The 23807-nt window shown below is 36.4% G+C and overlaps 1 protein-coding gene across 3 annotated transcripts in view; it reads left to right on the forward strand.

Annotated features, from left to right (window-relative positions):
- The window catches only part of Dym (dymeclin), a 383552-nt gene that overhangs the window by 228355 nt on the left and 131390 nt on the right, over positions 1-23807 (forward strand). For 2 of the 3 annotated variants that reach the window (XM_074069849.1, XM_074069850.1), the window contains exon 14: positions 9175-9339. The exons of the other annotated variant lie outside the window; for it this stretch is intronic. In XM_074069849.1, the coding sequence (XP_073925950.1) occupies positions 9175-9339 (165 nt within the window). The remainder of the gene's footprint in view (positions 1-9174; positions 9340-23807) is intronic. 3 annotated transcript variants of the gene reach the window in all.

Consider the following 23807-nt stretch of genomic DNA (forward strand, 5'->3'; position numbering starts at 1 on the left):
GTTTGAAGTCTACTTTGTCAGAGAGAAGTATTGCTACTCCTGCCTATTTTCGGGGGCCATTGACTTGGTAAATCTTCTTCCAGCCTTTCATCCTAAGCCTATGCTTATTTCTGTCAGTGAGATGGGTCTCCTGTAAGCAACAAACTATTGGGTCTTCCTTTTTAATCCAGTTCATCAAATGGTGCCTTTTGATAGGGGAATTAAGTCCGTTAACATTAAGTGTTAGAACTGATAGGTATGTGGTGATTCCTGTCATTTAGTTGTCTTAGTTGTTTGAAGGTTTGTGTGTACCTAAGTTGAGGTTACTCTCTACTTTCTTGCTTTTTCTTTTCCTGTAGTTTGGTGCTGCCTGCCCTTTCATGGTTAAGTTGGGTTTCACTTTCTGTGTGCAAAATCCCTTGAAGAATCTTGTAGTTGGTGGCTTTGTAGTCACATATTGTTTTAGTTTCTGCTTATCTTGGAAGACTTTTATTGCTCCATCTATTTTGAATGATAGTTTTGCTGGGTAGAGTATCCTGGGGTTGAAGTTATTTTCATTCAGTGCCCAGAAGACCTCACCCCAAGCTCTTCTTGCTTTTAATGTTTCTGTTGAGAAGTTTGCTGTGATTTTGATGGGTTTACCTTTGTATGTTATTTGTTTTTTTTCTCTTACAGCCTTCAATATTCTTTCACTAGTCTCTGTACTTGTTGTTTTAATGATTATATGTCGTGGGGTAGATCTATTTTGGTCAGGTCTGTTTGGTGTTCTGGAACCCTGTTGCACCTGTATGGGCATAGATTTCTCTAAATTTGGGAAATTTTCTGTAATTATTTTGTTGAATATGTTATGCATTCCCTTTGCTTGCACCCCTTCTCCTTCTTCAATGCCCATGATTCTCAGGTTTGGTCTTTTGATGGAGTCAGTAAGTTCTTGCATTTTCTTTTCACAGGTCTTGAGTTGTTTAACTAATAGTTCCTTGGTTTTTCCTTTAATTACCATTTCATCTTTGATTTCTGAGATTCTGTCTTCTGCTTGTTCTATTCTGCTGGATTGGCCTTCCATTTTGTTTTGCATTTCTGTTTCATTCTTTTTCTGAGGTTTTCTATATCCTGAGTTTCCTCCTCTTTAATATTGTCTATTTTCGTCCTGAGTTCATTTATCTCTTTATATATATCTTGTTCTTTGTTTCACTTTGGTGTTTATACAGTGCTCCTATAGTTTCTTTTCTTTGTTCTTGTGCTTTCTCAAATTCTCTATTTTTGTTGTCTTGGAATTTCTTGAGTGTCTCCTGTACATTTTGGTTGACCATATCTAATATCATCTCTGTAAAATTCTCATTGATTACTTGCAGGAACACTCTTCAGAGTGTTCTTGTGGGCTTCATTGGGTTCTTTGGCATAGTTTATCTTCGTTTTGTTGGAGTCTGGATCTGAGTATCTGTTTTCTTCATTTCCCTCTGGTTCCTGTACAAATTTATTACTGGGAAAACTGGTTTCCCTTTTTTCTGTCTTCCCATCACTGCCCTTGCTATTGTTACTGTCCCTGTATGTGTGTAATTAAGTATTGTCTAGCTTGTAATAATAACAATGGTGGTATCTAGAATGGAAGGGTGAGAGGAGAGGGAAAGCAAAGAAGGTAAAGAAAAAGGGAAAAACAAACACACAAGTAAAATAAACAAACAACAACAAAACCAGTGTCAAAGAAATAAATAGGAAGAGATAGTGTACTAATCAACGGTAAGCTAAACAAGCATTAGACAGAGAGAGGATTAAAAAAAAAAAAAAACCCAAGTTCGACTGCAATAAAGTTTCCGTCTTAATAATTTTGATGTTAGTCCCTTAGCTTCCAATCCTGGAGATAGTGTTTCAGAAGTAGTTCGGTAGTTGTCTCATCAAAGGGGAAAAAAACAAAACAAACAGACAAACAGAAAAAAACAAAACAAAAATCTGAAGTTCAAATGCAATACAGTTTCAGTTAGTTCTTCAGCTTCCCGTTCTAGTTCTGTCATTATCTCATCAAAGGAAAAGAAAAAAAGAAAGAAAAAAAGAGTCTGGAGACAGTTCTGTGAATGGTATCTGAGGCTGTGGCTTGCCTGTCCACTGCTGTCAGCCTGCTGTTGCTGGAGGTGTTATTTATGCAGATCTCTGGGGTGAGCTTAGCACTCACCTGGCCCCGCAGGCTTTGTTTACTCAGAGTCCTGTGCGCAAGCCACTGCTACAAGCTTTCCCCTTTCCAGGCACACAGGGGGAGGTGACACTGCACCCGCTTTCTCAGGCCAGCGTGTTTATTTACAGTTCTGTGAGAGACTGCCCTTCCCCCCACTCTTCAGAGCTCAGGACACCCCGCCCTCTTTGCTACCTGTCTTTTTTTGTTGTTGTTGTTTATTCAGTTTGTTTTTTTCTCTTTTTTCCCCGGGTGGTGTTCAGTCTGTCCAGGGGGCTATGCTGCTCTGGCCCAGGGGGCTATGCTGCTCTGGTCCAGGGGGCTATGCTGCTCTGGCCCAGGGTTGTTTGTGGGAGTACCAAGTGCTGCTCACCTGGTGGTCTGCTTCTCTCGAGCAGATTAGGCACTGGCATCTGGTGGCTCAAGAGCCCTCCTGGTTTCTCCGTTTACCGTGGAGTGGGGATGTGATGCGCGGGCTGGGGGTGTGGAGGTTTTGGAGTTTTACCTCTTCTTGGTGGTTTTTCCTGTAATGTGTATCTCCAGCGTCTCTCCAAGATTTTGCTTTAGGAAGCACGCTTTCTCCTTTCTCCCTCTGGTCGCCATCTTGCTTTCTCCCACTTTTAGTTATTTTTCTGATAGGATATCACACTTTTTTGCCTGAGCTATCCTCAAACCATGATCCTTCTACCTACATCTCTTATGTAGCTGAGATTACAGATGTGAACCACCATGCCCAATTTGTTTATTGAGATAAGGTCTTGCTAACATTTTTCCTGTCTGATTTTGAACCACGATTCTCTGAATCTTCACCTCTGGAGTTGCTGGGATTAAAGTTCTGAGCCACCATGCCCAGCTTCCATCCAGAATATTAAGAACAGTTCCTTAATACCATCATGCAAAACATATTCCCATCATGCCTGATTATTGGAAAAAACTGTATTTTGGTTAGGATCCATCCATGAGCCTCATACCACATTCAATTACAACTCAGGTCTCAGGTGTTTTTCAGTCTAGCAGGGTTCGGGTTTTGTAAATAAAGATTTATTAAAACACAATGCCCTTTCATTTATGTGTTTTCTGAGACTGCTTTCTCATGGCAATTGTGAAGTGAGAGATAGTGTGGACTGCAGATATTCACCATCTGGATCTGGCTCTGACTCTAAGGAAAAAGTTAGTGATTTATAATCTTGACAGTTCCATTTCTTTCCTTTTTTCTTTCTTCCTTTTACTCACATCTTTGACTAGTGGATTAACAGGTCAGGTGTTGTACAGACTATCCTGCATTCTGGATTTGTCGGTGTGCTTCTCATGCCCTTTAATTTGCTTCTTGTTATTACTTCATCCTATAAACCAAAAATTAACTCTAGAAGATAGGTCAAGACAGATCATTCAGATTCAATTTTTAACAAATGTAGTAAATGTTCCTGCCCATTCCCGATTGTATCTAATTATCCCGGACATGCTTATATTTATCTGTAGTTTCAGATGGTGATAACCTAATCCCTTCATTTTTTCCTGTGATGTTCACGTCTCTTAATGAGCTCTGACAGAATTAGTATTTCATTCTTAGCTGTCAAGTGACAGTTTTCCAGTTATGATATTATGTGAATACTTATAGGTAGAATTCTTCTGTAAAGAATTAATCCATAGTTTTTACTTTTACTATTTATTTTCAAAAACAGAGTTTAGTGCTTTCTTACCTCCAATAGTGAGCAATGCATTTTTGTTCTTTCGGTTTTTTTTTTTTTTTTTTGTCATTTTTGCTTTACTTTATTTTGAATGCTTGAATTTTTATAGTCCTCATGTTTAAATCACTTGCACATTTGTTATTCATTTTGATTAATGATTGGTCCATCTTTGGCCACTGGGAAAACCTTTATTTTATCTCTTATGTTCTTTTGATAAGACCCCATTTTTCTTTGATAATTTCCTTCCTTGTTTGCTTTTAGGCCAGCAGCTGTCTCAGGCTCATTGGTACATTTCCTGTCTCAGATCTAGAAGCTGCTATTCTTCCAAGAAGCTCTGTTTTCTTTTAGTGGGCATGATATTTAGAAGCCACCATGTACCTTTTATTTCTTTGCCTTGCCTACTTGCTTTGGCAAGCACTTCCAGGACTATGCTGAGTAGAGAAGTACTAAGATTGGGCATCTCTGCTCCGTTCTGGAGCTCAGAACAAAGACTTTCTGCTTTCCACCCCTGAGTGTCTTAACTGCCTTCTCAAATCTGCCTTTTGTTGTATTGAGGCACTTCCCTGTAAACCTACTTTGGTGGAAGTATTTATTATGAAAAGATGTTAAATTTTGTTTGATGCTTTTTCTACATCCAGTGAGATAAGGATATGCTTTTGTCCTTCATTCTGTTGATGTGATGTATTGTACTTCTTGATTTGCATATGTTGAACCATCCTTTGCATTCAGGAATAAATCCCATTGTTCATGATGGACGATCCTTTCAGCATGTATTGTTGAGTTCTATTTGCTAGAATTTTGCTGAGGAGTTTTATACCTGTGTCCAACAAGGATACTGATGTATAACTTTCTTTTCTTGTAGTGTCCTTGTCTGAATTTGGTACCAGGTAATGCTGGCTTTATTTTAAAAAGTTTAAAAGTATTCTCCCCTTCAAGTTTCTGGAAGAGCTTGAGAAGGATTGATATTAGCTCTTTTTTAAATATTTTATAAAATTCAGCCATGAAGCTTCAGGTACTGGGCTTTTGTTTGATGAGAGATATACATATGAATTTAGGGAGGGTACTGGGGTTTGAACTCAGAGCTTTGCACTCACTAAGCAAGTGCTGTATCATTTGAGCCACACCCTCAACCCAGGGATACTTTTGATTATTGACTCAATCAGTGTTCTCTATCTTCTTCAGTTTCTTTCAACAACCTTTTACAGTTTTTAGTACATAGGTCTTTCACCTTATTAAATGTATTCTTAATGTTTTCTAGTTTTTGGTGTAGCTGTTGCAATTCAGATTATTTTCTTAAAGTCTTTTTCAGGTAGGTCATCATTAGAATGTGTAGATGTGTAATGATTTCTGTGTGTTGATTTTGTATCTGCAAGTTTACTGAATTCATTTATTAGTCCTAATAGTCTTTTGGTAGAATCTGTAGGGTTTTCTATGTACAGGACTAAATTGTCAGTAAACTGTGACAGTTTCACTTTTTCCTTTGCTATGCTGCCTGTAAGAGACTCAGCACCTCTCTTTTAAGGACACACATAGACTTATAACAGACAAAATAGACTTAAAGTCAGAAACTGTAAAAAGAGACAAAGAAGGATAATATATTATGCTAATGTGGTCAGTTTATCTAGAAGATGTAACAACACCTTCAATACCCAACATGAGAGCATGTAAATATATAAAATAAACGCTGAAGGATCTGAAGGGAGAAATAAATTACATTACAATAATAATAATTTAATGTTGTTAAACCATCAGTGCTACCCAAAGCAATTTACAGATTTAGTGCAGTTTTTATCAAAATTATAACACTGTTTTCATAAAAACTGAAAAAACAATTCTAAAATTCAAATGAAACCATGGAATATCTTGAATAGCCTAGTCAGTCATGAGCAAAAAGAGCAAAACAAGGGATACCACAATGACTTAAGGCTGTACTACCAGCAATAGTAATTAAAACAGCATGGTACCAGCAAATAAATAAACAGACATGTCCACCAATGGAGCAAAATAAAGACAACAGAAATGAACTCACCCATGTATGTCAATTGATTGTCTACAAAGGTACCAGAAATACTTGATGAGGAAAAATAATCTCTTCAATAAATGGTGTTGGAAAAACTGGATCCACATGCAGAAGAATGAAAATGGACCCTCATCTCGCACCACATATAAAAGTCAACTCAAAATGGACATAAGACCTGATTTAGAATCTGTAAAGGACAATGACATCCTCTATAATAATCTTATCTTTCTATCCAGAAATATGCTGGCATCTCTATATTTATTCCAAGTTCCTTGTTTGTCCAACAGTCAGTTTTTATAATTTTCTTCATGTTGGTCCTAAAACTTTCTTACTAACTTCTTGATATTTTCTATCTATTAGTGATTCTGTTAACAAACTTTCTCTAAGAAAGGAAAGGAAAGGGAGGGAACTAAAAGCAAAAAATAAAAGGATAGGTTATATTCTAGATAGTCCTTAAAATTTAACCTATCTCAGATAATATCATTTTTCTTTGAAAGTTCTGTAAGCATATAAATAATTTGGAAAATATGTTAGTAAAAAGTTGCTATGAAATTGTGTTACAATTTTAATGTCACAGTAATGTAAAAACATTAGAAAATGACTCTAGGGTCCGTTTTAAGCCTTCCTCTTTTGCTCGTGGTTTTTGGCATCTCTTATAGACTTGAATGTTGTTGTAGGACAGAACATTTTCATACTTTATTTTGGTGAAGGATAGCTGTATTGAGTAACATTTCAGAAGTATACATTGCATAATCTTGGACATATTCATATAAGAAGGCATTAAGGAAATTTTATTTTTTATGAAAGTTCAACTCTTAAGTAACCGTGCCCATTTTTTATGGAATCACTCTAGAGTTTACATCCCATGCTCTAGTTTTCCTGATGTCCCAAGCTTTAAGTATAGAGGTCAAAGTGACATTTTAGGGCTCAAAATTTGAATCCCACAAACTTGAAATCATTTAGTTGATTAAAAGTACTAGTTCTATTTTCTTTTTTTAGATTAAGAATAAATTAGTTTCTTGATATTTTAATAATATATTTATTTTTTTAAACTTTCATCTTGAAATTGGACTTAAAACCACTGCAAAAATAGTACAAATAATTTTAATTTACCTTTCACTCAGAGTCCACAAATGCTAAACTTTTTACCACATTTGCTTTTCATTGCATCTATCTCTCTTTTTTTCAAAATGCTTGAAAATGAATTTATAAACATAATGCATCTCTACCAGTAAGTATTTTGGAATATATTTCTTTAAAACAAGGACAGGTGGTGTCATTTGACCTTCTAATTCCCTTTCTAGAAAATTTTTGTTTTAAATTAATATGTGTTTAAATATATACTTAGGTATTAACACTGTACTATGGCTATGTACTGTAAATGTAGTGTTTGGCAGATTAGCTGGGTAGCTGGCTAATGGTTAAATGAATGAGTGGACTTTGAGTTCAACACAGTTTAAAAATCACCTGTTGATCTCTTGATCACTTTATGTTTTTGGTGTGGTTATCTAGACATGGTTCTTAAAGACTAGTGTTCCAGGCACGTTACTTAACGTATTCACTATTTTGTTGTATGCCTTGTCAGATTCATTTTGCATTGTCTTCTTCCAAACATGTTAAGTTTAAGTGACCTGAAATATGGCATCAGTGAAATTTCTCTTACAGTAATAAAAGTAATAAAATTTTATTGTTCTACTCAATATTTTACTTTTTGTAATATAACTTTAAAAAGTTTGAAGCAAACTTAAAATTTTTAGCTCTTTGTTGTTGTTTGTGGAATTGAGACTTAGAGACATCAAATACATACTGTTCTGAAGCTGCCAATGGTTGAACTGAATCTAGCCTTCTAAGTTTTCTAACTATTAGTTCAATATTTCTTTTGCCATGGCATCTTCCATTTCCTGTCTCCCAGGAATGTTTCTGTAATACTGTGAAAAGTCTCTTGTCACTTTGTTCTAACAAGGTGGATTTTATGTGGCTCACCAACAACACCATCACAGTTTGGAACTGTGATCCCTATGTATATGTATTTTTAGGTTCACAGCAAAACTGAGCAGAAAATGCAAAGAGTTCCTATAAATCTTCTCTCCTTCTCAGTCTTCCCACTGTCAACATAAACTGGCAGCATGGCAAATATTTTACAACTGATGAACCTGTATTGATATGTCCTTATTACCAGAAGACTATAGTGTTTACATTAGGATTGATTCTTGGTGTTATATGTTCTTTAGATTGGACAAACATATAATAAACATGCATTTAGCTTTATAGTATGACACAAAATATTTTCAATGCCCTAAAAATCCTCTCTGCTTTGCTGGTTGATCTTTCCCTCTCTCTTAACTCCTGGCAACACTGATCTATTTGCGCCACAGTTCTGCATTTTCCAGAAGGTTATATAGTTGGAATCATAACATACAGGCTTTGCATTTGTGTTCTATGTCTTTCCATGACTTGATAGCTCATTTCTTTTAGCACTGAATAATAGTCTGTTTTCTGGATATAACAGTTTATCCATTTGCCTACTGAAGGATACCTTGCTTATTTTGAAGTTTTTACAATTATGAATAAAGCTACTACAGATATCCATGTGCAGGTTTTTGTGGGAACATAGTTTTTAAATTCTTTGGGCAAATTCTAAGGAATACAACTGCTGGATTATATAGTAAGAGTGTGTTTAGTTTTGTAAGAAACTGCCAAAGTGTCTTCCAGAGTGGATGTGCTATTTTGCAGTTCTGTCCAACAAAAAGTGAAAGTTCCTGTTGTTCCCCAACCTTACCCTGGTTCTGGATTTCGGCTGTTCTAATGGGTCTGTAATGGTGTCTCATTTTAATTTGCATATTCCTAATGATGTATAATGTGGAACAGCTTTTCATATGCTTATTTGCCATCTGTATATCTTCTTTGGTGAGGTGTCTGGTCAGATCTTTTGCCCATTTTTAACTCTGGTTTCTTTTCTTTTCTTTCTTTCTTTACCCCCCCCCTCCCGCCCCCCGCCTCCAGTACTGGGGCTTGAACTCAGGGGCTTCACCTTGAGCCACTCCATCAGCCCTATTTTTTTGTGAAGGGTTTTTCACGGAACTGTTTGCCCAGGCTGGCTTCGAACTGCGATCCTCCTGATCTCTGCGTCCTGAGTAGCTAGGATTATAGGCATTAGCCACTGACTCCCGGCTATTTTCTTTTTAATACTCTCTTTTAACAGTTGTTTTTTCTTGGGCACCATCTAGTGAAGATAACACAGAAAGCTTTGAGGACATAAGAATGATTTATATTTTTAAAGGAAAACTCCTTTCTGTTTCTCTCCTTTTACCTTTGTCTTTCAGTTATACCTGCCGCCACTTGCGGAGATATGTTTATGTGTTGGACAAACTGTATTTCCCCCACTCTCACTGTTCTACGCTTCAGCATTGCTTCTCGGCCCTCAGTGACAATGGAGAGGAACTCTTGTCTTTAACTTGCTCTCACATTCTCAGATCCTATGCTTCCAGGTTATTAACCTCTGCTGTCCATTTATTGCATGCTGCATGTTGTATGACTGATAATTGCATGCTTTAATGGGTCACATGTTGATTAAATGGTAAAAGTTAAAATTTATATTTGAAATACTACTAAACAATCCTTTAAAATAATGGCTGGGATTTGTTTCCTTACAAATGTCTTAAGAACTTTATGTTTCATGGGAGAGAAGAATGCTTTGAACCACACAGTTGTCACATAAACTTGCCCAAACTTTTCTATATTTTATTCCTGTTGGAAGTCTTTGGATTTAATTTATAGTGATTTGTATATGAGATAGACTCTATAACTACTTTTAATTACAAATGAATTTTGAGTTCTCTTCTTTGCTCTGCAAGCTCACCTGAGAGTTCACAGTAGAATTTCACCCCTGTTCTGACAGATACATTCAACTGAGCAAGCCTGACTTTGTAGGAAAGTGGAAATAATAATAATAATAAAGCCTATTTGGGTTTTATAATTCTTACTCATATTATAAAATCAGCAAGTTTCAATGTGTCATGGGTGAGTGTAGATTAAACATAATGATGGTGGGAGTAGTAAGAGACAAGCTATCAATCTCAAATATCAGAGAAAATCAGCACCTGCTATTTAGTGCATATCATGCACCAAAATAGAGGGGCAGTATGACATTACTACTTTGTACTTTGCAGTTGACATTTTTAACACATTTCCTATAAGTCAGAGATGACTTATACCAACACTATACTGTTAGCTAGTTGAGATGATTTAAGGCAGTATCTCTGTTGCCAAATGGTTTGAAGGAAGAAGGAAAAACTCCATGACAACCTTAAGCAGAAAATGGAAAGCACTTAGAATTAAAATAGACCCTTGCAGATGAAGAAACATACGAAAGCTTTGGACCACACATTATATCTAAGTGAATACACTTTGATTTTTGGGAAAGGAAGACCATGTGGCATCTCATTTGACATAGATTTTAGTAGCAGAAAGATTTTACAGATGATGTTGGTCAGTATGATTTAGATATCTTTGAGAAATTAAAAAGTAAAAGAAAAACAAGAGAAGATAATAGAATAAGTTCTTAAGTATATAGTGTAGAAGAATTTGCCAAACTAAGGCTAGTAACTTTCCACTACTTATGTAAAGTGAATGAAAATCAGGAATTGGAAGTGGAACTTGTCTGCTTGCAAGGAATTGAGAGAGCTGCTATTGATCATTGAGCCTCTTAAAATGTAATAATAACTGACCTTGCCTTTATTTACTAGTGTATCAAGGCTCTCCATAAAACTGATAAGAGAGACATATCCTATTATATAAATAGACAGATGATAGGGAATTGGCTTTGGTGATTATAGGGGCTAGAAAGTGTAAATTCCGGTAGGGCAGGTGGGCAGGCTGAAAATTTATGTAGGCATTGGTGCTGTAGTCTTAAATCCTGAATACACAGGCAGAAGTTTTTGTTTTTTCCTGGGATAGAATTCATCTCCCTTAGGAAACTCCATGTTTTTTGTTGTTGTTGTGCCTGGGTGAGCATACATTGTTGTATTTACAACAGTTCTTACAATATATCAAATATGTCCTATTTGAATTCACCCCCACCACCATTCTCCTTTATCTCCTCCTTCCCGCATTCCTGGAACAGTTTCAGCAGGTATCATTTTTCTGTTCACACACATTTGTACATAGTATTTGCACTATATTCACCCTCCCATGCCCTTTCCCCACCTCTTCCCCTCTCCCACTGGTACCGCCCCACCCCAGGCAGGACCTTTTCTGCCCTCCTTTTCTCTGATTTTGTACAAGAAAGGAAACTCCATGTTTATAAGGCCTTCAATTAATTGGATGACCCCTAGTCACATTATAAATGACTTTCCTTGAAGTCAACTGGTATAAGTGTTAGTCAGATCTTCTCAGAGCATATACTTTTCAGAGAAACATCTACACTAGTATTTGACCAAACAACTGGGTACTACACCCTAGCCAAGTTGAACATAAACTTTCCCATCACATTACACTTTTTTTTTTTTTTCTTTGTGTGTGTTGTATCTGTCCTATCAGACCACAAGCCTCCTGGGAGTGAACACCATCTTACTCATTTTTATACATTTTTTTAGCTTTTCAGACCTGGCACGGTGTTAACCCTCATTAATACTGCAGGCAGCAGTTTCTGTCAGAAATGGCAGCTTACCGTTTATGACAGAGGCTACTGTCTATTTTTCTCTGGTCTCATACCCCTCACCTAAAAGAGCAGAGAGTAGAGAGAAATATACATGATGAAAGATAAAATGAAAGGAAAAGAAGACAAAGTAGAAAGGAACAAGAGGAAAAAATTGAGAAGGGAAAGAAGATGGAGGCACTGTGTGGCATAAACAGTGTGTGATTTCGGAGCCTCCTTCACCTGAAGGCTGCAGTTAAATCCACAGTTTCTAAGCTGGTATAGATTTTGGTTCATACTTTCCATTTTTCTCATTCAGCACCTTTCCTGCAATATCCTCATCCCTTACTACTTTCTTCCTGTAATGCTGGCAGCTAACATTTAAGATATTAAGCCTCCTGATGGTGTTTTTCAAACAGAACCTTCCCAAGAACTAGACCACCTTTATGATGCATCTGTAATGAAATGCCAGGCCCTAGTAGGCCCAGGTAGGCAGTTGAGGAAATATTGTGGGCCCAGGAAAACTTCATAATGTTACTGAACCCATTTTGACTATTTCCGACAGTCTTCAATCTTCTTTCATTCTAGGCCTCCAAGTCTGCCAAGTCCTGCCAGTATTAATAGAGTGTGATGGTTAGGGATGTGGGCTGTGGCATTAAGGCCTCTCCTGTCCTACTACCTGCAACTTGGAATGGCACAGAGGACATTGTTTTCAGGGCATGCCTCATATAGTGGCTAGGCTGAATGTAAAAGGAGGTTCTGGTCACCTTCTCAGCCTTGTTCATTTACAAGTGACTAGCACAGTGGCTCAGCAGTTGAGAGATTTTCTGTCAACAGAACTGCCTTATGCAGAGGACAAACAGAGCCAAAGTCTAAGTGGAGCAATCACAGACTGGCTTCACAAAAATCACACAGCGTTTGGTCATACAGAATGTTTGAAAGCAGTTCAATTCCAAGAGTGAAACAGAAGCTACTCCTCAAGAAGGGACCTCACCTTAGTCTAACACAAATTACTGCTCCAAATGGAAAACTCAGTTACTCTGCTCCAACTTACTCCCTATAGAAGAGAGCAAGCTTCTGGGCCCCTAGCTCAGGAGGCAGCAGAGTTCCTGCTGTTTCTGTTTTAGAAAGGTCCTCAGATGTTAAGTCTGCCTGCCAATAATTGCCATGGATTGGTTCTAGGTCCATGCTTGAGAGGAACACACAAATGAATAAACTTTGCTGTTTATGAGCTTCTTTCATGTTTTTGAAAACACCTGTCATGATTCCTTAATTTTTTCCTTCAGCTTTAAATACCTTGCTTGCTTCAACCATTCCTTAAAACAGATGATTTTATTCAGTCTTCTTCATATTCTTCTCCTCCTCTTTTTTTGCTTTTAATTTTTCTTCTTTTTTTTTTTTTTTTTTTTTACTTTTTGCCCAAGGCTGGTCTGGATTACTATCCTCCTACTTATACCTTCTGAATACCTGATATTATAGGCATGCCACTAGACCAACTTGTTTGTTGAGATGGGGGTCTTACTAACTTTTTGCCTGGGCTGCCTTTAAGTCACGACCCTCCTGATGCCTGCCTGCCTCCTGAGTAGCTGGGACTTATAGGCATGCACAACTGTACCCACCCCTTCAGTCTTACTGTTTTCCTAAATGGTCGATATTTGACATCATAAAATTTGGTGTCTGGTATTGGATATAATATTTCAGTCATACTTTATAATTTTAATAAAGTGTATAAATTATACTCATAATTCATCCTAAATCTACATTGACTTTTGAAAACAGGCTTTGGCTCATAGAATTCTCAGACCTTTTTCACAGGAACACACATCTCCCTAGACTTGTTTTACATGTCATTATTTGAATGTAATTGCAGGGCTTTATATTTATTCTTACTTGACTGTGAGAATACATCATCTTTTTCTGTTTGAATCATACTTCACAAAGCTCTAAGCCATTCAGACCTGGTGACTTTTCTATTCTACAGTCAGAAGCATGGAGATCACCTCTCAAGCATCCAACCTTAGATTTTATTTCTGTAAAAGCACATTTAGGATTTTGAGTACATACTTGACAATTAGTTACATTGCTAGTAACCACATGTAGTCAAATTCTTTGTTTAGATTTTTAAGTGCCATATTTTTCAGTTTCAGGGTAGGGTGGCAAATAAGTTTTGTGTAAAATCTGTGACGTAAGGAAATACCTGTTTTCCTTATATACTTTTCTGATGACAAAAATGTAGTTGCTTAATATTAATTGGACCACAGGCAAGGAGAAATCAAGGGAGTTTAATATTGAAATAATTCTCTTGTAGTGACATAATTTGTCTTGCCTTACTATTAACTCGGGGCTTCAGTTTGATGCTCTCTGATGCTAGAATACTGAAAAAGAACAGCAAGAGTGGCTAAAAATTATTTTCTGCTGTATATTGATTTTCAAACATTATATTCATATAAAAGCATGTTGGCACTGAAGTCCTTGGTTAGTTAATAATTTGCCATGATTAGTGATCCTGACCTTTTGGGGGTCATAGAACTCTTCTAGAATCTGTTAAAAACTATGGACCCTGTTCAAAAGACAGAAAAAAAAATTGCCTCTAAATTTAGAGTTTTCCTGGGCCTGACTTAGTTATAAGATTAAATAGAGCTGCTATAAAAGAGAGGCCACCCTAACAATGGATTAGACAAGAAAATAGTAGTTTATTTCTCAAGTAAAAGTCTGAGCTGGTGTGGCAACTATGTTCCTTCCCCTCACCCCTGCCCTGCAGAGAAGTTTCAGCCCCAGAATCCTCCTCCCTTGTTCTCCACCTAACACAGTATCTTTTTTTGTTTTTTGTTTTTTTTCTTTTTCAGTTCTGGGGTTTGAACTCAGGGCTTTTTTCTTGCTCAGCAGGCACTCTACCACTTGAGCCAGCCCTCCCATGATATCTTGACCTTATCCAAATTTTCTGTAGTAGTTCACCCCAAATTCTGCAGTCCAGAAAATAGAAGAGTAGAGGAGCACAGGGTTGCATGTAAATTTCCATTTTAAGGGCATTACACATCCCTTTGACCAAAAGATTGTCATAGGACTAGTCAACCTATATGGAAAGCTGATAACTTAAGGCTTTAGCAGTTCACTACATTTCTCATATTAGGTTAGAAGTTATGGGGACTACTAACCCTACTGAATGCCATATAATTGGGAATTCCTGTCCTGGGTATTAAAATTAACAGATGTTTACTATCTGATTAATTTTATGCCAATCAGCAAGAGGGCTTCATGGAGAAGACCAGAAGATAAGACAAAACCATTAGTAAAAATCGTTGCTTTGTATTAGCTAAATGTAAAATTAGTGATGTGTAAAAAAAAAAAAAGATCTCTTCTTAAGGGCATCTTAAATGGCCTCAAACAAGTATAATTTAAGCAGGATAGTGCTTGATTAGTAGAACAGGTATGGAAAGCTCCAGTGTAGAAGGTCACATGTAGAACAACACATAGTGTATTCTGGGCCAGAAAATGGGGTTGTTTGACAAGAGCAGGTGTATATGTGTATTAAATTGGTTCTATTATCCAGGACCTTGAATGTCAGGCCAAGACGTTTTGTATGTATGTTTTTATTGTGTTTTACTTTGGGCAGTTTTTTGTTTGTTTATTTGTGTATGGATTTCTGTAGGCAGTTCAGTTTTCACTCATGTTCAAAAACACATGAGTGTGATATGACCAAAGAATACTTCTGTTATTATTCTTCATATGATTGTTATGCATTTAAAAGAATTTGAGAGGAAAGAATCTGAGTTTAGGTTAGTGGCCAATAGAGACTGATTGTGGCAGTGGAGATGAAAAAAGAAGGAATTGATGGAAGTGAGTTTTGAATGGAGAACCATATTGAGAGAACATAGTCACTGAGATGATGGAGTGTGAAATGCTTTTTCTATTCTTCCATTGGTTATTTTAGAATTTGTATACATTTCTGTATCCTAACTGTAGCACTTTCAAATTTAGAAGTACTTTTGCCCATTTTGTGGTTAAAAAAAATCACATCTGGTGCCATTTTATTGCTTTCAAAGGATTACATCTTCATTCTAAATCTAAGACATTCTTCTAATGAGTTTCCTCAAAAGAGTTTTTAAAAATTGCTGGAATAGTCCTGTTAAAGAATACCACTCACTAAATCTGTAATATATAAATATTTGAAGCCATAGTAATAATTTTTCATGCATATGATACTGCCTTAATAATTCTGTTGTGGCTGTGTATTTTATTGATTTCTGTGCCACTTCTGTGGCATGAAATGAAATGCATTATCCCACTTAAACCATTATGGTTTCCTTTTGAATTACGTATTCACTACTTGATCCTGTCATCAGGTTTCTTCCATATTCTATAATGTGGTATTCAGTCTTAGAGATTTGCTGCTTTGTATTCAGTACAACATAAATCAAAATAAGACAAGTAAATCCAGATTTTAAAAGTTGGTAAGAAAATACAATAAGCAGTTAAATTTTTAGAACTCACTCTTCCAACTTAGTGAGCATTCTGGCTTTTTGAGTTTTTTGTTTTTTCTCAAGAGCTATAGGAATGATTGGTACGGTGGACAAGAAAGAGTAGGTCTTGAGATACCCAGATGTCATTTGTACTGGATGTCACAGCTGGAGTAGATAGTTTTGGCCCACTCGCTTCTCTGGGCTTTTCTGACAGTATATTTCAGGCTTTCTTCCTACCCTTTTGCCATTTCTTTTTGTGCTCTTTCATTTTAAATATTAGAACTCCTTAAGGCTTGTTCTAAGGTTCTCCCTAGCCAATCTCTACCTCTCTCTACCCTCATCTTCCCTCCCTTTCTCCTTCTTTAAGACTGGGTCATGCTGTGTAGTCCAGACTGGCCTCAAACTCTGGATCTTCCTCCTGCCTCAACCTCCTGAGTGCTGAGATTATAGAGGTACACCACCACATCTAGCTCTTTGTTCACTTAAACTCTTACCTTAATTTTTTTCTTCTATTTCTATTACTTTACAATGTCATCCATGAGCTAGTACTTCCCAATTTGGTAACTACAACTGAAAGCCTGAGTTCTGGTCTTCTACTGTCAACTGTCTTTATGTTAACGTTATCTCTTACACCTCCCATCTTCCCCATTCCCCAGGAGAGCTCTTAACCCTTCTCCATAAGTTTTCCTTATTGCCCCCTCCCCTCAGTATACTTAGCTGTTCATGCCTATCACGTGAGAATCATCGACATTCTTCCCTCATCTCCCACACCCGTCTTCACTGTATCTATTTCAGTTCTGTATCCAAAATATAAACAGAATTTACCCTCTTTTCTCTGCCTCCACTGCCAGTCACCCTAGCCACACTGTCCTTAGCACACACCTAGACTCCTCCAGTTCCATCCCTCCTACCCTACCATCACTTCCTTATCAGCAAGCTCTTCATTCTAAATCAGATTGTGCCTTGTCCTCTCTCAAACCCTTTGAGGCTTTTCTTTGTCCTTAGGATGCTGCATTAGCTAGCTACACCTGTTGTCTCTTCCTTCTGAGAATTTGCTGACCCCTTTTCTATCTTAGGACTTGTCACATGCTCTTTTTCCCTGTTTCTGTACTCTGTGTCTTTTATATGTGTTACTTCCTCAGATGGTTTTTTCCTTATCCCTCAACCCATTGTCATGTTACATTATATTTTGTCTTTCACATTCATATTCTTCTCTTCCCCAGCCCATACACACACCCAGAGTAGGTTTCACAAGGGGAGGAGATGTGTGTTTTAATCTCTGCTCCCAAGCACCTCATATGATACTTGACTATTCAATAGTTGCTTAATCATATTTGCTGAGAAATAATGATTTTACTTTACTGAAATTAACTTTTTACAGACTTGCTCAGCCTCCTAATCACTAGTGCTTCAGAGATTATCTTGTCCAGATGCAGAAAGGTGGCAGTCCTACATAATGCTGCTACATCTTCAGAGTACCACTTCAAAATAGCGTCATTAGATACTGTGGTTACAGTTTCCATAGACAGGCATTAAAACTGCCTGGCAAAGGAAGGTTCCTTAATTCTTCTGGAATATGTAAAGTTGTTTCACTTTTTCCCCCTGGTAAAATTTTTTACAAATTGTCCACTTACTGGATATTCTGCTAAATCATAACCATCAAGGTAATATAGACAGGCTTTGAAAAATGCCTCATAAAAACATTTACTCTGATAACTCTAGTTAAGCAAGAGAACACAGACAGAAGTAAAATTATCTTACATTAAATTTTACCTCTTAAAATTTACACACAATCCCTGGAAATCAGTTTGAAAACAGAGTAGTCCAAACAAGCTTTCCTATCCCATCCCTCCAAAAAAGTTTTGCTTTGACATAAACAAATTGTGGAGGTGAATGACTATAACAGCAGTAACAAAATGAACTTTCAGAAAATATAGGTAAGAAATAAGAAAGTATATCATTGTATATATTAAAATTTTGATTTAACTTCTTCCTAATTTAAGATTATCTAATTGAGAAGCAAACTTGTTATACTATACCAGAATTGAAAATGTTTAGATTCAGTGTGTTCCTTATAATATTGGTTAAGATTTAATGAAGACTAATATTAAAACCCCACCCAAAATAGATGTTATTCTAGTCTGTCATGATAAGTTATATTGTATAATTTATTGTCCAAAGTGAAGAAATTCAGATTAAGTTAATAGTTAATCCACAACAACAAGAGACTCCTGTTACCTAAGTATGTTTTTACTCTCTGAGAAGAATGTCATGAGGATTTTGACATACAGAAACAAATAAGAAATGATAGGATTTTAGGGAAGAACAGTACAAAGTTTCATTTGATTTTTAAAAATGGTACATCTTTTTTCCACCAAATACTCCTTAGTCAAAGATCTGCTTGGTAAAGGAGACACACAAGTCTTGGTTGATAGGCCTTTGGGTATATAGGTGTGGCCTGAGTTCCTGAATACTCTAAGTGATAAATTAAAATTCCTCAGGCAGTTTAGACTATGTGCATGGAGGATTTGGAGTGGATACAAAATTACCCACGTTGGATGCTCTTCCCCTGGGGCTCCCATTTGCAGGGAATTTCATGTACATATTCAGACATGCAGACTTGCAAAACTGCTTATTATAGAAATATTCTTGGTTAACTAATGTCTAACAGACTTAAACATACAGGGTTTTCCATATATGGAAGAAAAGTATTTCCACCCACTCTCCATGCCTTGGCATGTCATGATGCCAGCCCTTAACATTTATTTGACTTCCAGAATTTAAATAGGCAGTGATGTAAATCAGAAGTTAATGTCTTGCCTACTGGCACTAAGTAACTAACCCATAACACTGGTGATGGAGAAGGTAAATCCTTTTCAGTTTGGCTATAGAATGGAAGTGGTGTTTATTCTAATCCAACCCCTCTAAATTATATTGACAACAAAATGATGTATTACTATGTTACAAAAGATGAGAAAGCAGAGAGAATATAGAGAAGTTAAATGGTTTGGCAGAGATCACAGGACAAGCTGGAAGTAGAATCCAAGTCTCTCTGGAGAGCCTGTTCTGATCAAAGTTGCATTTTATTGAATGTCACAGCATTGTAAAGAAGATAAATGTGTCTTACCACACATGTGCCTAGTGAATAGTCTCAACCGGTAGTTTCTTCTATTTAAGAAAATCCATGTTTTTAGATTTTAAATTTCCAGTTCTGTTACATTTTTACATCTCTGAAAGAACTGAGCTGAAATAGAAATTAGAGTTACTTTGGCATTTTTCCATGCAAATTCTTATATTGATCTTAAATTATAGTAAGATATGTTCCAGGAGGTCGCTTATTTAGCACAACAGTTCTACAAACTAGCTGTCTATAAGAGTCATTTCATTAAATATTAATTTTTAAATGAACTATATAGATTTTTAAAGACTGCCTATTAGAGTGTACAGATAAAATATTTTCTTTGCTGAGTAGTAGTGATAACAATATTCATTGAGTTCTTACTCTTAATAGGCACTGTCCTAATCATTAACTATCTTTGTATTAATCTTCAGAGTAACTGTGAGTTATTATAATAATGTTCCCATTTTATGGATAAGAAAACTAATACACAGAGTGATTAAATAACTTGGCAGGAGGTAGAAAATTCAGTATTGAAACCTAAATATTCTGACTCCAAAAGCTATATTACTAACCGTGTATGCCACCAAAGAAGCCTTTTATGATAGTATGATTTTATTAAGTACCTTTGGCCTTGAAATTATTTTGACCTATATTTAAGCCCACTAAAAATCTAATTTATTTGGCAATTGTACATTTTAAACTATGCACAATTGCCAAATGGGTGTCTAAATTCTTCCTCCCTCCCTCCTCCCTCCTTCCCTCCCTCCTTCTTGAGACAGGGTCTCACTATGTATTCCAAGCTGGTTTTGAACTCTCCATTTTCCTGGCTCTGCCTCCCCTCCCGAGCACTAGAATTACAGGTATGTGCCACCGCACCTGGCTTTATATGATGTCCAAATTCTTGAATATCTTCTGTTCTCTATCCATTCACATTTTCACTTGGAGAGATAGTTTGTAAAATTGGCAAAAATTTAAAATTGAAGGTAGACTATGGAAACACGGGAAACTCAGCAACATATTTCTTGGTCCTTTAAAATGCTACATGTGGCATTTATTTTGGTTTCTGCTCTCTAAACATGTAGCATCTCTTGTTTCCCAAAGCTACTGAACCTTACAAAATTTTGTCGTATTGTATCCCAGATGTATAAATTTGGTTTCAGTTTTTGATAGACATTGATTTTCTTTTCTTCTAAAAGTAGTTGTGGAACAGATATAGGATTTTTCTCTCTCCTTCCTTCTTCTGTCCTCCCTTTCCCTTCCTTTCCCTCCCTGCTTTTGTGGAACAGTACTGAAGACGAAACTTGCTAGACAAGTGCTCTACCACTAAACCACATCCTCAGCCCTCCAAAATGGCTTTTAAACCAGATTTTACAAAGTAAGCATTTACAGACAGATTTTAAAGGTAACCCAAAGGATAAATTTTGCATTTTGCATTTTTACTTTCTACTGGGAAAAGAAAAGCTGAGAGAGGGATGGAGGGACTAAAAGGGAGAGAAAGGGAAAGGAACCAGGAGAGAGAGAGGACAAGAGAAGGAGGGAAGGAAGGATAAAGAAGGGGAGAGAGAGGGGGAATGAATGAGAATGAGAATAAGTGCTCAATTAGCAACTGAATATAATTTGGAATGGTGACTAATAGTCTTATAGCTTCCTTGTCTGGTCCTCTGTTTAATGACTAACAATTGTGTCATTCTTCTAACTTTAAGTAAACAAATAAGCAGAAACTTTACAGGGGATTTGGACGTATATTGAAAGTATAGTTTTCTCTCTCTCTCTCCATATATATATATGTAATTACATATAATATTTGTATTATATATAGTACAAGTTACATTTACATTTACTTAAGTTCATTCATTCTTGGTGTACTTCATGTTGACACTATTAGCTTGTTTCCATGAGAATTTGTTTTCAAGTAGTGCATACTCTAAGCCAATAGGAAGTTCAAGTCCCCTTTTTTTCTCCCACAGTGGAAGTCTTAGTATTTCAACACATAGTCTGCATCCTAGCATGCACTAGAAACATGAAAGAGAGTGATTTGTGTTTGGTTAAGGTGGTTCAACTAGGTTTCAGGTAATCTTCAATCCTAAACCTCTCAAGTCATTTTTTTTATTGTTTTATTATTCATATGTGCATACAAGGCTTGGGTCATTTCTCCCCCCTGCCCCCACCCCCTCCCTTACCACCCTCTACGCCCCCTCCCTCTCCCCCCAAATCATTTTTAAAGATAGCAATAGAACTACAATGATATTTGGGTTCTTTTTTGTAAAATGGTAGACACTAAAGCAAAGTCTAATAAATTAATCTAGAATCAGTGAGTAAAGAGTTGCAGAAAAAAATTATTTCTGCATGTAAAATTTAGAAAGAAAAGCACGTCTAGAGAGTACTTTTCATAGTTTAGCTGATTACACAAAAGCCTCGGAATTCCTCCTACAATCTTTAAATAGTCAAGTCAGAGAGCATCATTGTGAATTAAATTAACATCAATAAAACACAGCAGGCAATCATCTGTTCTGTGGTTGGTTATTCTTGCTGTTTTCCCATCTTACACCACACTATTACTGCAGCAGGAGAGCTGTGCAAACAATGTACTGTGATTGTCTCATTTAAGGAAGAAAAAGAACTTCTATTTTCATTAGTTTTTAAATATTACTTCTGAAGAATCGCTATCGTTTAATTTCTGAAGCAGCAAATGGAAGCTGTCTCCAGGCTACCAAATTTTGTGTAACACTTGATGTGATTATTTCAAGAGTCTGTGGTATTTCCTGTTATCTTGGTTGTTTAGAGAAATTTTATTTCACCCTCACCGTCTAGACCCTCCCTTCCTCTTGTGAATATAATACTGAGAATAACAACCTGTTTATATATTGAATCTGTACACACTAAGAATTTGTGGTTCCACTGAAAGATGATCCACTTGAGCTAGAACCATAGTATATAAACTAAGAGGCACTGACAAGAGAATTGTAAATGTGACTCAGTTAGACATGTGACTTCTTAGTTGTTTGGGCTTACTCTCCAGTTGCTCTGTTTGCCCACATGCTTGTTTGTCAGCCATTTCTGGGCTTAGCGCTTTTGTCTTGCAGATAGTAAATATAGGTTGCTTGTTTTTTAAAACTTCTTTGGGGACAAGATATGATAATAGTATTTTATCTAATGCTCCATATGCCATATGCCATTTAGAAGTTTGATCAGAAGAATAAAAGCAAAGTTCTTTTACCCTGGAAAAGCAGAGGCAGCTGTAACCATATTCTCAGGTGGAGTTTCTCACTTATGAACAGCTAGGTCTTAAAAATTCACTAACCTTTTCTATTTTCTGTCTGTGTATTATACACTACCCATTGACAAAGATGTGTCAAGAACACAGAACTGCTGTGCTGTACCATCTGGCTTTGGTGGGCTTAAGGAAACAAAACTGGATCCTGCATGAGTATGGTGAACCACCTTCTCTGCCTTTTATGGTTTTTTGGTTTTTGGTCTTTTGGTTTTTTTGTTTTGTTTTGTTTTTGTTTGTTTGTTTGTTTTTGCAGTACTGGGGTTTGAACTCAAGGATTCCAGCTTGGGAGGCAGGCTCTCTATTGCTTGAGCCACACCTCCAGCTATGCATCTTTGCATCTTTTCTTTAAATGAGACCAGGTCATTGTGGCTTTCCTTTGCAATGCCTTTTATAGTCAAAGTGGTAGTTGTTTTGCTATGCTGAAGTGAGAATCCTGCCTCAAACAGCAAAATGAGCTCTTAAAAAATGATTGCTTGTACTTAGCTCAGTTTTGGTGTATTTGCATTCTTGGATTTGAATGTGTTGACATATGACTTAAATCACTGCTTTTTATGTATCAGGAAATGTACATACTTAATCTGAGTCATGCTTTTTAACTTCAGGCATGAAAAAGGATCAATAAGTAGTCTTAGAAGGTGAAGTGGCCTTATTCATTTAGAATATATGGAAGTTTCACTTAGACAAGTGAAAAACTAAACATAACTAACACCATACAACTCACTTTCCCAATGCGTGTTTTCACAATAATGACAATAAATGTGTTACCATGTCTTCATTCCTAATCTGGTTCAGTAAGTGGCATTCTCTGATTTTGTACATTTAGAAAAGCTGGGGTTTACCTCTTGTCTAATCAAAAAACATTTCTTCTCATGGCTTGAATTTATGTAAATATAATAATTATTTCCCAGCCTATTAATAATTCTTTTTAAAATATTTAAGAAATAACTTAGTTTATTACCCCATTAAAATATTTTATGATGTCCTGTTTGGGCTTTCAATTTTAATGAATTGTGTTTGTTTCATACAAACCATGACATTCAAAAGTTACAGTGTTATCTAGAACTAATTATCTTGTTTAATGTATAATTCTACTGAAATATATAACTTGCTAATGGAATTTCTAATAATATATTAGTTCATTACATGAATTCACTGAATGTGTAGTCTTTGCCTAAAAGAGATGGCTTTCCATCTGTCATTTTGTTCTAGCTTTTCTCTGTGTACGTATTACTGTCCTTATAGTCAATATGAGCAAAGAGGCACAGAGCTAATGTTCAGAATTGGGCAGATTATAGGTGATAGGAACAGGGTAAAGCCAGAGATTCACCTATTTTCCTCATAAGATTCAAAGTGACTTCTCTTTTAGATTGTATGCTTCCAATGAATATAATCTCTTTTTGGTAATCAAACATCCACATTTGAGGGTTTGTCCCTGTATTCTCTGAAAGAAAAGGTCAGGTTTATGG

The sequence above is a fragment of the Castor canadensis genome, chromosome 4, assembly GCF_047511655.1.
Source record: "Castor canadensis chromosome 4, mCasCan1.hap1v2, whole genome shotgun sequence".
In the NCBI taxonomy this organism is placed as follows: domain Eukaryota; kingdom Metazoa; phylum Chordata; class Mammalia; order Rodentia; family Castoridae; genus Castor; species Castor canadensis.